The 14173-nt window shown below is 46.9% G+C and overlaps 1 protein-coding gene across 1 annotated transcript in view; it reads left to right on the top strand.

The window, feature by feature from the left end:
* Nucleotides 1-9422, top strand: part of BRINP1 (BMP/retinoic acid inducible neural specific 1) — a 91729-nt gene extending 82307 nt beyond the window's left edge. Inside the window, exons 7-8 of the mRNA XM_017810416.1 lie at nucleotides 280-502; nucleotides 6955-9422. Coding sequence (XP_017665905.1) covers nucleotides 280-502; nucleotides 6955-8095 — 1364 coding nt within the window. The 3' untranslated portion in view covers nucleotides 8096-9422. The remainder of the gene's footprint in view (nucleotides 1-279; nucleotides 503-6954) is intronic.
* Nucleotides 9423-14173: the final 4751 nt, after the last annotated feature.

Below are 14173 nucleotides of genomic sequence, written 5' to 3'. Positions count from 1 at the left end.
CCCTACACTATCATCTCATGCTCCGGGGAGTTGCTCTCTTTTTTTTCTCCACCCTGAGCACTTTAACTGTGTTTTTTCACCTTGATATTCAGTATGGGTTTTTTTTTTAATATGAAAACAGCAACAGCCATGGAATTAGGGGGTTCCTGGGGCAGGCTGACAGAGCGGGGAATTACTGGATATCACTGATGGCCTCACATCCTGCTAATGAAAAGCTTTGTAACCTCCCTACAGCTCAGAAACCTCTGCATTTCTCCCCGTTTTTGTGCCTTCTTCCAGATGAGTTTAAATCCTTCATGAAAAGGCTACCTAGCAACCACTTCCTGACCATTGGGAGCATCCACCAGCACTGGGGGAACGACTGGGACCTGCAGAACCGCTACAAGCTGCTGCAGAGCTCCCTGGAAGCCCAGCGCCAGAAGATCCAGCGCACTGCCCGCAAACTCTTTGGCCTCAGTGTCCGGTGTCGGCACAACCCAAACCACCAGCTGCCTAGGGAAAGGTACCTCCATCCCTCCCTGGGGACAGGGGGGGCTGGGGAGGGGGGCTGCTGGAGCTGAGCTTGTGCTTGGGCGTGATCCCGACAGCCTGTGTTCGGATACGGGGTGTGCAGACACGCGGGTTTGGGGGGAAACGGTGAAATCTGGCAGTGGGTTGGAGTTTCTGGAGGTGTAGGTAACCTTTACCACAGAGCTGGGCACAATCACCTCCCTTCTGTGTGACCTGCCACTTGTTCTGTAGTGTTCTGCAGGAGTACTGAGGGGAGAGCTCGTTGCAGTTCCAGCTTCCTCAGGAGGGGCAGAGAAGGGGCGGGCACTGAGCTCTGCTCTGTGGGGACCGGGGACAGGACCCCAGGGAATGGCTTGGAGTTGTGTCAGGGCAGATTTAGGGTGGATATTAGAAAAAGGTGCTTCCCCCAGAGGGTAGTTGGGCACCGAACAGGCTCCCCAGGGCAGTGGGCACAGCCCCAAGGCTGCCAGAGCTCAGGGAGTGTTTGGATGATGCTCTCAGGGACATGGTGTGACTCTTGGGGATGGGCCTGTGCAGGGCCAGGAGCTGGACTCAATGGTCCTTGTGGGTCCCTTCCAACTCAGCATATTCCGTGATTCTGTGACTGTTCCAGGGCTGACATTAAGCAGACTAAGCTGCTTTTTAATGGTTTTACCTCATAAACCCCAGCCAAGCTTTAAGGCTTCACTTGCTGTTCAAGTGAACATATGGAGCACAAGATGCTTCAGCCCAGTTTTGAGTTGTGCTCTTCAATGAGCAGAGCCAGAGTGAAAGAGAAGCTTTAGTTTCACTTGGAATACGTCACATTTCTCCTATGAAATGCAGAGTGAACCTGCAAACCCACACTGACCAGGGGCCTTGCAGGGTTCTCCCAGATGGAGAGAGCAGATTTTCCATTAGAGCTACAGCAACTATTGATACTGAATAGTCCCCTCCTGCTGGCTCCTTCCAGCCCTCACCTATAGCTGAGTTTGTTTGCTTCAAGTAATTTTGGGGACTTGCATCTGTGGATTTTAATAAACATCTCTTGCTGTGTCTTTCTATACTGTCTGGAGTGAAATAATACTGAAATTCCCGGGGAGGGGAAAATTAGTCCAAGTGCTTTTTCTTCCATGCTTCTCTTGGAAGGGTCAGCAGAAGTTAGTATTTGTAGAAACTGGACATTTTTTCACTTCCTTCATTACCGAAATATTTAGTTTGAAGAGAAAATTGACTGACTGACTGTTGTCACCTGTTCTCATCCAGCTGACTTTTCATTTCATCACTGTGCAGCTCAGAAAACTCTTCCAGGGCTTAACATCTCTTTAATTACCAAGAAATCTCATGTTTCTGGACAAAGATTTGATGGACTTACTAGGGATGAGGAGAAATATCTATTAAGTGTAAGAGATTATAAAAAAAAAAAGTCTTTGGAGAGCTTCCTAAACCTGGCCCATTCCTGCCAAGTGGCTGAGCTGCTCTGACCAGGAAAAGAGCTGGAGGAGTCACAGCCATGTCCAGGAGGCATTTTTAGTTGTGCCACAACAACAACAAAGAGAAGCAGCAGTGAGCAAACATCCAGCCAACCACGTTGCTTCAAAACACTCAGATAAATATGTCTTGAGCATTTCTCATCTATTTTGAAAAATCAGCCAAGCAGAAGGGGAGCCTCCAACTACTACAATGAAATCTGGGGGAAGGAGGATGAAATGGATGATGGCAGCTGGGTTTTTAACTGACTGATGTGCTTGATTTGTTTAAGTCAACATCAGCAGGCATATTATCATTTCTTTTCTTATTTGTCACTGTACATCTGTAGCTAGGCAGGGGAGCAGCTCCAGAGACAGCTCTGTCTTGGAGGAGGTTTGCATCCCACCTTTCTGCTCACAGAGCTGGGAAATACTCTAATTTTCTAATTGTTGCTGCACAGGGCAACAGATGCTTATCAGACACGTGAGTGGCTTTGAAAGGATGGAAAGGTTCTGTTAAGAGCAAGCCTCTTTAACACACATTAAAGAGAGAGCCTAAATTATGCATTCAAGGCAATGTAAAAAAAAGAAATGGCATTGCTGTTGATTGTCCCGAGGGAAAGGGAGAGGTGGTGATTCCAAAAGAAAGATAAGAAAGGAAGAGCAGGGATTTTGGCAATTAGGCTGATTCTCCATGACCTTTTGCAATAGCTAAGAAGGAGAGATAGATATAGTTATACAGATAAAGGCATAATATAGACACAGATATATTTGGTCTGCACTGCTTTTGTTAAAAACCAGACAAGTTTACAGATTTAAAAAAGGGACAAGTTTGTTGGTTTAAAAAAGAAACCACTCCCCAGTTGTTACAGCTTCCATGCTGAATGAGTACCTGTAGTTGCACTTTAAAACACTGGATGTAAAATAGAAATAACTTCCAAAAAGGAGCAGGGCTTATACATGTTCTGGGCTCCAGCCAAATTGCCATTACTTAAGAATACATCTCGCAGCTGCTGAGAATAAAAATAGCACTTTTTACTTCCCCGTTCTGTACAGAAAACCCAAAAGTACCCCCAGAGCAGCTCATGCTGGTTGGAAAGTGAAAGGTGAGTTTGCAAAGGAAAACTTGTTTAATCCTTACCTTTTATTCTTGCAAATAAATAAATTTAAAGAAAAAAAAAAAGGATCTGTCCACCTGGATGGGATTTTTGGTTGGTTTATTTTCTTTTTCTTTGAGTTTTTTGTTTGTTTTGTTTTGTGGGTTTTTCTTTGTTTGTTTTGGGGTTTTGTTTTGGTTTGTGGGTTTTTCTTTGTTTGTTTTGGGGTTTTGTTTTGGTTTGTGGGTTTTTCTTTGTTTGTTTTGGGGTTTTGTTTTGGTTTGTGGGTTTTTCTTTGTTTGTTTGGGGTTTTGTTTTGTTGAGGGGGTTTTGTTTGTTTGTTTTGGCATGGTTTGTTTTTCTAATCGACTCAGACACATCTACAACAAAGTTACCTCTGTCTCATGAAACAGCCATCAGCCTCCTCCCTTCCCCAGACCTGATTAATCCCGAAGAATGAAAAATCATGAGGAAAAAAAATTATTCATCACCTCTCTGTGTAATCTGATCTCTGCTTCTGGTCTGAAAGCCCAACACTGTCCTGCAAAACGCTTTTTTTTTGGTCAGAACAGATTGGTTTTTAACAGTGAAACAGCTCTGAACCTGGTTCCTGTTCCAGCAGTGCCAGGGACCAGCGAGGAACAGCCAGAAAACACTGCAAAGTAACTCTCACTCCCAGCTTTGTCTGCATGTAGTATTTATTTTCAGTGTAGAATCAGAGAATCATTAAGGTTGGAAAAGCCCTCCAAGATCATCAAGTCCAACTTGTGACCCATCTCCACCTTGTCCCCCAGCCCAGAGCACTGAGTGCCATGTCCAGTCCTTCCCTGGACATCTCCAGGGATGGGGACTCCCCCACCTCCCTGGGCAGCCCCTCCCAATGCCTGAACACCCTCTCAGTGAGGAAATTCTTCCTGATATCCAACCTGAACCTCCCCTGGCACAGCTTGAGGCTGTTTCCTTTTGTCCTGTCCCTTGTTCCCTGGAAGCAGAGCCTGACTCCCACCCAGCTCCCTCCTCCTTTCCAGTAGCTGTAGAGAGAGATGAGGTCTCCCCTGAGCCTCCTTTTCTCCAGTTTTCTAATGTAAGATATATAAAGATATAAAGCAAGATAAAGATCTTAAATGCAAAATTGCTTGACAGTGACCTTTGAAGACATAGTTTTCCTTCTTTTAATATCACACGCTGTAGCACTTTATACTTTGAACTCCAGAGGTAGCAAACATTAGGTAAAATAAGTTCTGCAGTGACATCAAAGTTGGAGAAAGATAAACTGACAGCTCCTTAATGAAAGGGAAAATAATTGAAATGAAAACCAATGCCTACTCTGCTACTGGCTTTCAGCTTTTAAGCAGTGTCTCTTTTCAGCTTCCTTCTGCCCCAACACCTCCTGGGGACATTCCCAGGAGCCTGAGCCATCAGAGGTGTGTGTTTTAAAGTTACCTCCTGTCAGCTGGAGGGCTCTGGCTGCCCCTGTGCATATTCTTAACCTGTCCCAGATGCAAGACAAAACGGGGTAATTTATACCACTTTTCCTCCCTCTCACTCCATCACACTTCCCATTGTCGTGTTTGCAGCCAATGCCCAGCTCTGCCCTGGATTCTGCATTTTCATTTAATTATGTCCTTTATCGCTGCCATCAGCAGATGGTGGGTACTCACCTTTTTCTTCTTGTTTTTATTTTTGGGGGTTTTTTTTGTCCTGCTTATGTCTTTGCTGAAAGCTAAGACATACCCATAGGTAACAAAACACCTGATTTCCCATCCTTCCTCTACAAAGTTCATCTGGGAAACAGGAATTTTACTGGTTTCAGTTGCCAGATATCAGCTGAGGCTTCTTTCCCATTTTGCTCTGCTGACTTTTAGTATAAAAGAAGGGCAGAACACACCTGAGATGGACAAAATGTGGTCACCTGACTCTAACTCATATCATGTCCCCTGCTGTATAGCCTGGCAGTCCTTGTCCCATGAACTCAATGGCATTATCAACACCTAAAACCTAAAAGCATCACTGCACAATCCAGCTGCACTTGACTGGCTTTCCAAACAGGAACCCCCGAGGCTTCAGATGGGGTAAAACATTTGTATTGCTGAAAAAGCGAGCAAAAATTCACCCGTGAGCAGGAAAGAGCCCCAGCCCCCGGGGATGGTTTTGAAAGGGCTGTTTGATGCCAGGAGCGTGTTTTGCAGCCCCACTGTGCTGTGCTGTCCCCTCCCCTCCGAGGCAGAGCTGTCCCAGGAATCAGGAGGATTTTTTTCTATGGACCAGGGCTGTGTCTCCCTCTAGGGCAGATATTTATGGAGGGCACTGCCTTGCTCCCAAGCTCCCCAGCCAACCTTGTCTTTTCCAGTAGCAGGAGAGCTCTGTTGACTGTGAACAGGGGAAGGAGACTCTGGCAGCCCTGTACCTCAGGAGGAATGTGAAAATTGCCTGTTCCCACATCCGAGCTTCAGAATTTTTCTGCTAAAGCCCGTCCTTTTTCCTCACTCTGTATCTTTTTTTCCCCATTTCACTCCTTTTCTTCCTGTTCTCTTTCAGCTGTTTCAGTTTTTCCTTCTCCATCCCTATTGCCCCTGCATTTCTCTCATTTTTCCTTTTACCTGCACATTTTCCCATCTTTCTTCTCCTACCCTTTCCGCTTCTGCTCCTTGGCTATTTCTTTCCTTCCAGTGCTTTCCTCTGTTTTACACTCTCGTGCCTCCCCTCTCTCCCTCTCCCTAATCATCTTGCTGTTCTTTGCTGCTGTATCATTTAATGCCTTCTTTGATACAGCCCACAGCTTAATGATTATTCGGAGGTCAGGCGATGCAGGTGCCATGAATTTCACTAATCCAGCTCTGAGAGCCTCTGTCCATAATCACTCCTCCCGTTCTACAGGGGCTGAATCCTAATTTGTCATTAGCCAGTCCTCTCACTGCAGCACTCCCAGGAACTTTCTGCCCACGGGAGACAATGAAGTATTCATTAGCCAGGGGGGGAAGGCGGAGGGAGGGAGCAGCGGCTGCACAGACCGATCTGCTGAGGCTGCTGAGAAAGGAGTCGCTGTGCTGAGCTCTCCTGGGGTGCTGGGGAGGGGGAAGAGGGGGCAAAAAAAGCAACGTGGCGAGTGGGTTACACAAAAAGTGAACATGGGTTGCAGTGTCACTCATTAGGAGTCGTTCCAGGGCTGCAGGATGTGGAGGTGACAGCGCTGATACAGCAAGTGTGGGAGTGGTGGGGCTCAGGGATGGGCAAGCGGGGCTGCTTTTAAGGGGAGAGGCTGCAAGAGGTGTTTATTAGCAGCAGAGTTTGGGGCTTTTTTTAAGGAGAAACTATTTTAGCAGCTTTGTCTCAATGAATCCTGACTTCCACCCTGCTTTCTGCTGTTATGAGCTCTGCACCACAAGCACAGGTTACTGTTGGCTTTCCCTTATCCCATTACGGTCTGGTTTTGGAGAGTGGGGCTATTTGCCAACGACATGGAGAGGAGTTTTCTCCTGCTAGCCTGGGAGTTCTGCTGCCCTGTGATATCTGATAGCACCTCAGCCTCTGGCATGGCTTTATCAGCTCCATTCCCACGGCTGAACTTTGTCACTGTGGTGCTGATGGGATCCTTGGCAGGAGACTGTGCCAGTCTCAGCTCCTGGAGCAGTGTGAGGAGAGAGAAATCAGATGATCAGTCCTAACTGCTCAGATATTTCTTAGAAGGCTTTTGCTCTTCACCAAAGGAGTAAACAGCAGATGAAAGATTCAGTCTAGAAATAGACTGGAATAGCTCCCAGATGCCACGGCAGGGCATCGATGTTCTGAGAGCTCTGCCTCAGATATATCCCAGAAAACACTGTAGCTCTGGTGAGATGCCAACACCCAGGGCTCCCTGAAGCCCTCCAGTGCTAACGATTTCTTCTCCCCACCTGCAGGACGATACAGGAGTGGCTCACCCGGGTCCAGTCCCTGCTCTACTGCAACGAGAACGGGTTCTGGGGAACCTTCCTGGAAAGCCAGCGGAGCTGCGTTTGCCACGGCGGCACCAGCCTGTGCCAGCGCCCCATCCCCTGCATCATCGGGGGCAACAACAGCTGTGCCATGTGCAGCCTCGCCAACATCTCCCTCTGTGGCTCGTGCAACAAGGGCTATAAGCTTTACCGGGGTCGCTGCGAGCCTCAGAACGTGGACTCGGAGCGCAGCGAGCAGTTCATCAGCTTCGAGACAGACCTGGACTTCCAGGACCTGGAGCTGAAGTACCTGCTGCAGAAGATGGACTCCCGCCTGTACGTGCACACCACCTTCATCAGCAACGAGATCCGCCTGGACACCTTCTTCGACCCCAGGTGGCGCAAGCGCATGTCCCTCACCCTGAAGAGCAACAAGAACCGGATGGACTTCATCCACATGGTGATCGGGATCTCCATGCGCATCTGCCAGATGCGCAACAGCAGCCTGGACCCCATGTTCTTCGTCTACGTCAACCCCTTCAGCGGGAGCCACTCGGAGGGCTGGAACATGCCCTTCGGGGAGTACGGCTACCCCCGCTGGGAGAAAATCCGCCTCCAAAACAGCCAGTGCTACAACTGGACCCTGCTGCTGGGCAACCGGTGGAAAACCTTTTTTGAGACCGTGCACATCTACCTGCGCAGCCGGACTCGGCTGCCCTCCCTGCTGCGGAACGAGACTGGCCAAGGGCCCGTGGACCTCTCCGACCCCACCAAGCGCCAGTTCTACATCAAGATCTCGGACGTGCAGGTCTATGGCTACAGCCTGCGCTTCAACGCCGACCTGCTGCGCAGCGCGGTGCAGCAGGTCAACCAGTCCTACACGCAGGGCGGGCAGTTCTACTCCTCCTCCTCCGTCATGCTCTTGCTGCTGGATATTCGGGACCGAATCAACAGACTGGCGCCTCCCGTGGCCCCGGGGAAGCCCCAGCTGGATCTGTTCTCTTGTATGCTCAAGCACCGCCTGAAGCTCACCAACAGCGAGATCATCCGCGTGAACCACGCCCTGGACCTGTACAACACCGAGATCCTCAAACAGTCGGACCAGATGACGGCCAAACTCTGCTAACCCGGACTTAATCCATGTTGGACACATGTTGGTGAATCGATCCTTTTGCTGTATAAAAAAATTAAAAAAAAAAAAAAATAAAAGAGAAAAAAGAGAAAAAAGAGGAAAAAAAAAAAACAAACCTAAAAAAAGCAAGAACGAGAGGCGGGGGAAAAGCGTAAGGAGAAGGGGGGAAAAACAAGGTTTGTAAAATGTAATTAATATACAAAAGAGGAAAAAAAAAAAGAGGAAATTCTTCATTTGTTGAAAACTAAACCCATTCTAGCAGCTGTATAAAACTGTCAGGCATGTTTGTTATTTCTATAATCCGTCATAAAAGGGTAACACCTTACTCTCTCTTGACCTTGGGGGTGTTGCTTGCTAGTCCTCAGGGGCAGCAGAGTAAATAAAGGGAGGAGCAGAGAGAGGGGCAAACTTCTGTAATGAACTGTAAACTTTTCTGCTATGCAGGTGCCAAGACAAAGAGACATAAAAAGAGAAAAAAAAAACAAACAGAACAAAAACAAAATCAAAGCAAACAAACAAACAAGAGTTATATGTAAATGTAAAAGAGCTGCCATTATTCCTATAGTGGGAGTAAATGGTTAAAGATAAAAGAGATTTCTTCTGTTGAGATTTATGCCAGCTTTACCTTGAGTTATTCCCACAGCCTGTGCTGAGCTTTGCTGGAGGACAGGTGGGGATGGCAGTTCTTTGAGAGTAAAACTGATGCCTCCTTGGGGAGAAGACACAAAAGAGGTGGAGGGTGGGTGCAGGTCTCAGGAGTGTTCACTTTGGGATTTCCATCTTGGAACACTTTTCACCAGAGGTAGAGTCTCAACACTCAAAATGGGGTGTGTTGGGTCCCCTCGGATGTTTTGCCAACTTGGAGTTCCTGCCCTGCATGAGGCTGCTGGTGCCTTCAGTGGGGCCAGAGCTGGAGGAGCAGCACCTGTAAATCTTCAGTCACTCATCTTTCAGGTACTTCAACAGCGTTCCTAAAGCAGAGAAAGCCAAAATCATAACGCCACTTTGATAAACCTGGACTTAAAGGCAAACCTGAGTTTGGCTTTCTGCCTCAGGTTCTGGGCTTTCCAGTAGCACTGGGAAACCCTCATCACCACCAAAACCAAAGCACAATGCAAGAGAATCCATTTCCAAGGAAACCTGGAGACACTGAAGGGTACATAGGTCATTTTTGTTCTTTGGGGAAGGAAAAATCCCTTTTACTTTCTTATGTTTCTGTGGCTGTGAATACTATCCTTGTCTCACTTACACTTTCTCTGTCCACAAAAAAAAAAAAAAGAAAATACAGAAAATATACGAGAACATTTTATTAAAATATATGCAAAAGTAGTAAAAGGGAGGGGTGGGAGGGAAGAGCACAACAATCAAATCTACCCTGAGTTTGCAAGGATAAAGCCAAATTAAAAAGGATTGAGTTATCAAAAAAATAACTAAAATAACTAAAAGGTGGGTAACATTTCTTGGAATGTGTGTGCCCCTGTGTTTGGATTTTAAAAATATAATATGTTGAATGGAGTGTGTGAATGCAGGATCAGCTGAGCTGGGTGATGAAGCCTGAACACTGTGAGAGGTGAGTAGTGAGGTGTTTCTCTTAATTTCACTGGTTTTTTTAGTTTAAGTTGATTGTGAGAAGTGCTAGTGGGAGACTGGAATTTCTGCCCCCAGAGAAGGGAGAAATAAATCTCTGATCCCGACTCTTTGAGACCTGGAGGTGTATCCCAAAGCAAAACAGGCCTGAGCAGGAGGGACAGACCAATCAGACAAAATCCAGATTTGGCTCAAGATTTAACACGTTGATTCGACTGAGCCCAAAATAGCTTTGTAGAAATGTTGACCTTACTTGGAGGCTTTGGCTCAGATTCTGAGAACAACATCAGTTCTTCTGGGAAGACCTAAATGCATTGTGGTGTTACCCCTGTGACACCAGGGACTTGGGCAAATAAGTTTGGTTTCAGGTTTACTTTAATTCCTGTGATTTTGGTTGATGCTCATCCAAATTTCCTGCAAAGGAGTTGGACACCTTAAGGAAAATAGACATTCACTGAACTCTCCTGCTGAGCTACCAACTGAGGGCAGAAGAGAAGCAATCTGGGTAGTTACTGAGGGCAGAAGAGAAGCTATTTGGGCAGGAAAAACCCCAAAAGAAGTCCTAGTCACAAAAGCACACATCAGTCCCTATCTGCCTGCCCAAAGGTGGGGGAGTTCACGTATCAGAAGAAGAGCTGGGTGAATTAAACAACAATTTCTAGGGACATCCATTGATTTCCTTTAGTAGTAACTTTGTTTTCCTTAACTTGCATCCAGATCTCTTCATCTCTCTCCTGGTCAGCCCACACAGGAGGTCACAAGGTTTCCTACTTTCCTCAGTGTTTGTTTTCCCTTTTGATTCGTCTTTGCTTTGTGTAGAAGAGGTTTATATTACAGACCCCACCATTCAAAGAGGGTTCTTTATAGATGTGCCATTTCTGCCTCAGCTCTCTGATAAGAGAAAATTCACCAGCAGTAATATGCATGGAGGGTAGTTTTAAGCAAATAGTAGAGAGTATTCATGGGAAATGAATGTCAAATTTGTAATTATGAGTAGAAATAATGTTCCTGACAGTTACATCCATCTAAGCAGGGAATAGAAATGTACTGTTTAAATTACATGTATGACCCAAAGAGCTGACACTGAAAAGAACTATAGTTATTGCTCTAAAAATACTGAATACTGCTTATGAGCAACCTCCAGCCTGAGCTGCAGCCTGCATGCAATGATGGGATTTGCTCGTGGCTGGGAATAGTGGCCGTGCCAACACAAAGTGAAATTAATTCGATAAATTTCCTTCCTTTGAGATAAGAACCCAGCTCCAGTGACTCAAAGCCAAAGAAGCTGCAATTAAATCTCAGATCTCGTGGGTAACTAGGAACACATTACCTAAATCTTGCCTGGTATTTGTGGCACTGTTAGGGATCAAATCAATTGCCCTCATGTATCTTTAATGGTGCCTTGGGAGGAGCAGCCCTCAGAATTAATGGGGGGCAACTCCATAAATCTTCAGCGAGACACTGGGTGCCAACCCAACGTTAAATCCTTGCTGTCCCAGTCAGTGGACAGTGTGGGGTTAGAGAGGCACTAACATGAGCCAACATTCCCATCACGAAGTTCCCATGGAGTGAGGAAAACCAGTGCAGGGAGACAGACGGAAGGAAGTTTGGCACAGAACTGCTGTCAGCACGTGGAACTCGCCTTGGGAGTACCTGGTGGTGCACCATGGCACCTGGGTATGATGGCACATCAGCACAGCAATGTGGAGCCATGTCCCAGCACGGCCAGACTAAATTTTGTGAAGGAATGAAGCCAAAATGTCAGGAATAAATTCCCATGTCCTTCAGGGTAGGGGGAAATGCAGCTATTTGGCGGCTCAACCACCACTTTGGGCTCAAAGTTTATGTCAGTGAGAAAATGCAAAACCAAAACCAAACAACTCAATCAAACATGGCCTGGATGATGCTTTTGATGCCAGGAAATAAATTAAACAGGGCACATGCTCTTCTTCCACTGCCCAGTCCCATAAGCTTTTCCCCAGGTGGGGGGACAGGCTGTGAGAACCAGATCCAGAACCAGATCCCAGAGATTTTAGGGAATTTGTTCTGCAGGCAGTAAGAGATGTGGAAGCATCCGGGATACTTCTGTCTCAACAAGAGAAAGCAGTTCAGGTGCCCCTGGAGAGGCCACACCAGTGCTGTTAATGATGTCAATGAGCAAATTATGTCCAGGGCCACTCCACTTGGTCAGAAAAAGGTGGTTCTCAAGACAATTATTAGAATGGAGGGTAACTAATAGAGGAGAATTAGGTGGGACCCAGAGAATCCTTTCACACATAACACTACATTCACTATCCTGCATGATCAGTAGATACTGTTGTAGAGTTTAATGACAAAAGGGATATTCATACTCTCAAATAACAGCAACTATCCTCTGACTGCATGAGAATCAAATCCAGCTTCCTCTACAGAAGAAGGAGTTAGGGAGCAATCCATCAGATTGTCAAGATCAGCTAATGCAGAGATGGTCCTACCAAATCAGGGCAGAAACTTGTCCCTTCTTGTCATTAAATCAGGGACTGCATGAAAGCTGGAGCTTCCAAATAACCCAGAGAAAACCAGGAAAGCCAGATGCCAGGTGTCCCAAAGCCAAAGCATGGCAAAAGGGCAGAACCTTCCCTTCAAATGCAGAAGAATTCTGGGATCAATTGCTTCAAGTCACATGAGGGAATGCAGTGAGAGCTTACCAAGAAATGTGCTCTCTTTAAATTATTCAAATTTAGACTTACCAGCCGGTGTGGCAGAAAGCAAAAGACGTCAGCAAGTCTTATTAACATGCTGATGCTATGGCTGCACAAGTGTACAGAGTGTCCATTTGGATCAGGGCTAAGAGCACAACAGGGAGTTGCCATGGAAACATGGGCAGGCCATTAATTAGCTCTTGCATGGAATCATCAGGAAGAATCTGGACCTCAGCAGCTCTGCCCTCCTCAGAGGCAAAGGGCACAGCCCCAGTGACCCCCCAGTGAGGCCCAGTGACCCCTCCACTGCTCCAAGAACAACCACATTCTGGAGCAGAAATGTCCTCTTGGAGGTGGGACAACAAAAGGGCAAGACAAAGGAGGAAGCCTGTGAAATAAAAAAAGCATGGAGACCATTTCCCCCTTCCCTTCCCTTCCCTTCCCTTCCCTTCCCTTCCCTTCCCTCTCCAACCTTCCCAAACCTTCCCCTTGCAGATAAAACACAAGAGATCTGCTGCTTTTGGAGCTGATGACACACTAGTGACCTCAAAGAAACCAGGACCAGCCACCACTCCCTGGTGAACCCAGTTAATGCAGTTCCATCTTCTTGGCTGGGCTGCACCTGGGATGAGGGAATCCCAACACTCCCTGGTGCTGCCCTGCTGCCCAGAGCCATCTCTGGCCGTGCCAAACCAGGATTCCCTTTCCCCAAAGAGAAACATGGGCGAGGAAGAGAGGCTTCTTGGCCACTTGCCCAGCCTCCCTCCAGAGCCAGAATCGTGTGAGCAAGCTGTGATGGACTTCAGCTGCCATGGGTGGGATGTTCTTTTCAGTGTTTAGCCCACTTGCTGAAGTGCTGCTCAGGAGGACGTTTGGCAGATGGTGCCTCCTGTGCCAGGGTGTAGCAGGATGCCCAACCTGGCTGCTCAGTGCCAGTTCTGCAGGAGACACCCTGAGAGGCAATCCAAGCTGTGTGCTCCTGCCTCCAGCCAGAGCACTTCCCTTGAGGAATCAGCCCTCCTTGGAAGGAAGGCACAAGGGTTGGGTGCTGAAGAGAGAGAGGAGGGTGGTCTGGTGTGTGTGTTGGGGGAGAGGCTGACGGGAGAAACACGAAACAAAGTCATGAGGGAGACATTTCCATGTTCTTTCTACCTTGGAAAGTTTGAAATCACACATTAGCCCTGCTGGACCCATTCAGATTACAGACCTTCTTGTCCAGGACACTTTTTCTAATCTACATATCAATTAACACCCCCTCACAACTAACCTTTTTTCCCATAAGCTAAAACTGCCTTATCTTAATGTCACCGAGATTATTATTCTTCTGTAAACTAAATAAATATGGAAAACAGTGAGGACTAAAAAGCTGTATGAAAACCTTGCTGGAAATTTCAGTCCTTCCTCCTGAATTCTGAACTGATGCAAGATGAGTGCACAATGTTCAACAAAAAATTACCTTCCTTCTGTGTAACAAGAAAAAAAAGCAAATTAGACAATTCTATGCCCCTTGGATATTAAAGACACCTACAGGAACAGCCCCAGGTACTGTTACCCCATTTTGTGTCCCCATCCTTAGTGTTTATCTGTACAGCAGTGCAATTGTCAGGGGGTTCCTCTTGGCCTCCAGCACTTGCTTTTCAGACAAGAAGGAAATTTGACCTTGTGTAGAGACCTAGAAAAAACAGGCCATGGGTTCCTCCCCAGGAGAACTACAAAAGGTATTGCTGGAAAAAATAATCACGGCAGTGGAATCTGTGGAGGACGGAGATCTGGTGAGGTGACCCTGAACAGGCACAAAAGAAAT

This window comes from Lepidothrix coronata, unplaced genomic scaffold (assembly GCF_001604755.1).
Source record: "Lepidothrix coronata isolate B3197 unplaced genomic scaffold, Lepidothrix_coronata-1.0 Scaffold28, whole genome shotgun sequence".
Classification (NCBI taxonomy): Eukaryota; Metazoa; Chordata; class Aves; order Passeriformes; family Pipridae; genus Lepidothrix; species Lepidothrix coronata.
The sequence above is the reverse complement of the archived record's forward strand: the minus strand, read 5'-3'. Positions and strand labels throughout refer to the sequence as shown.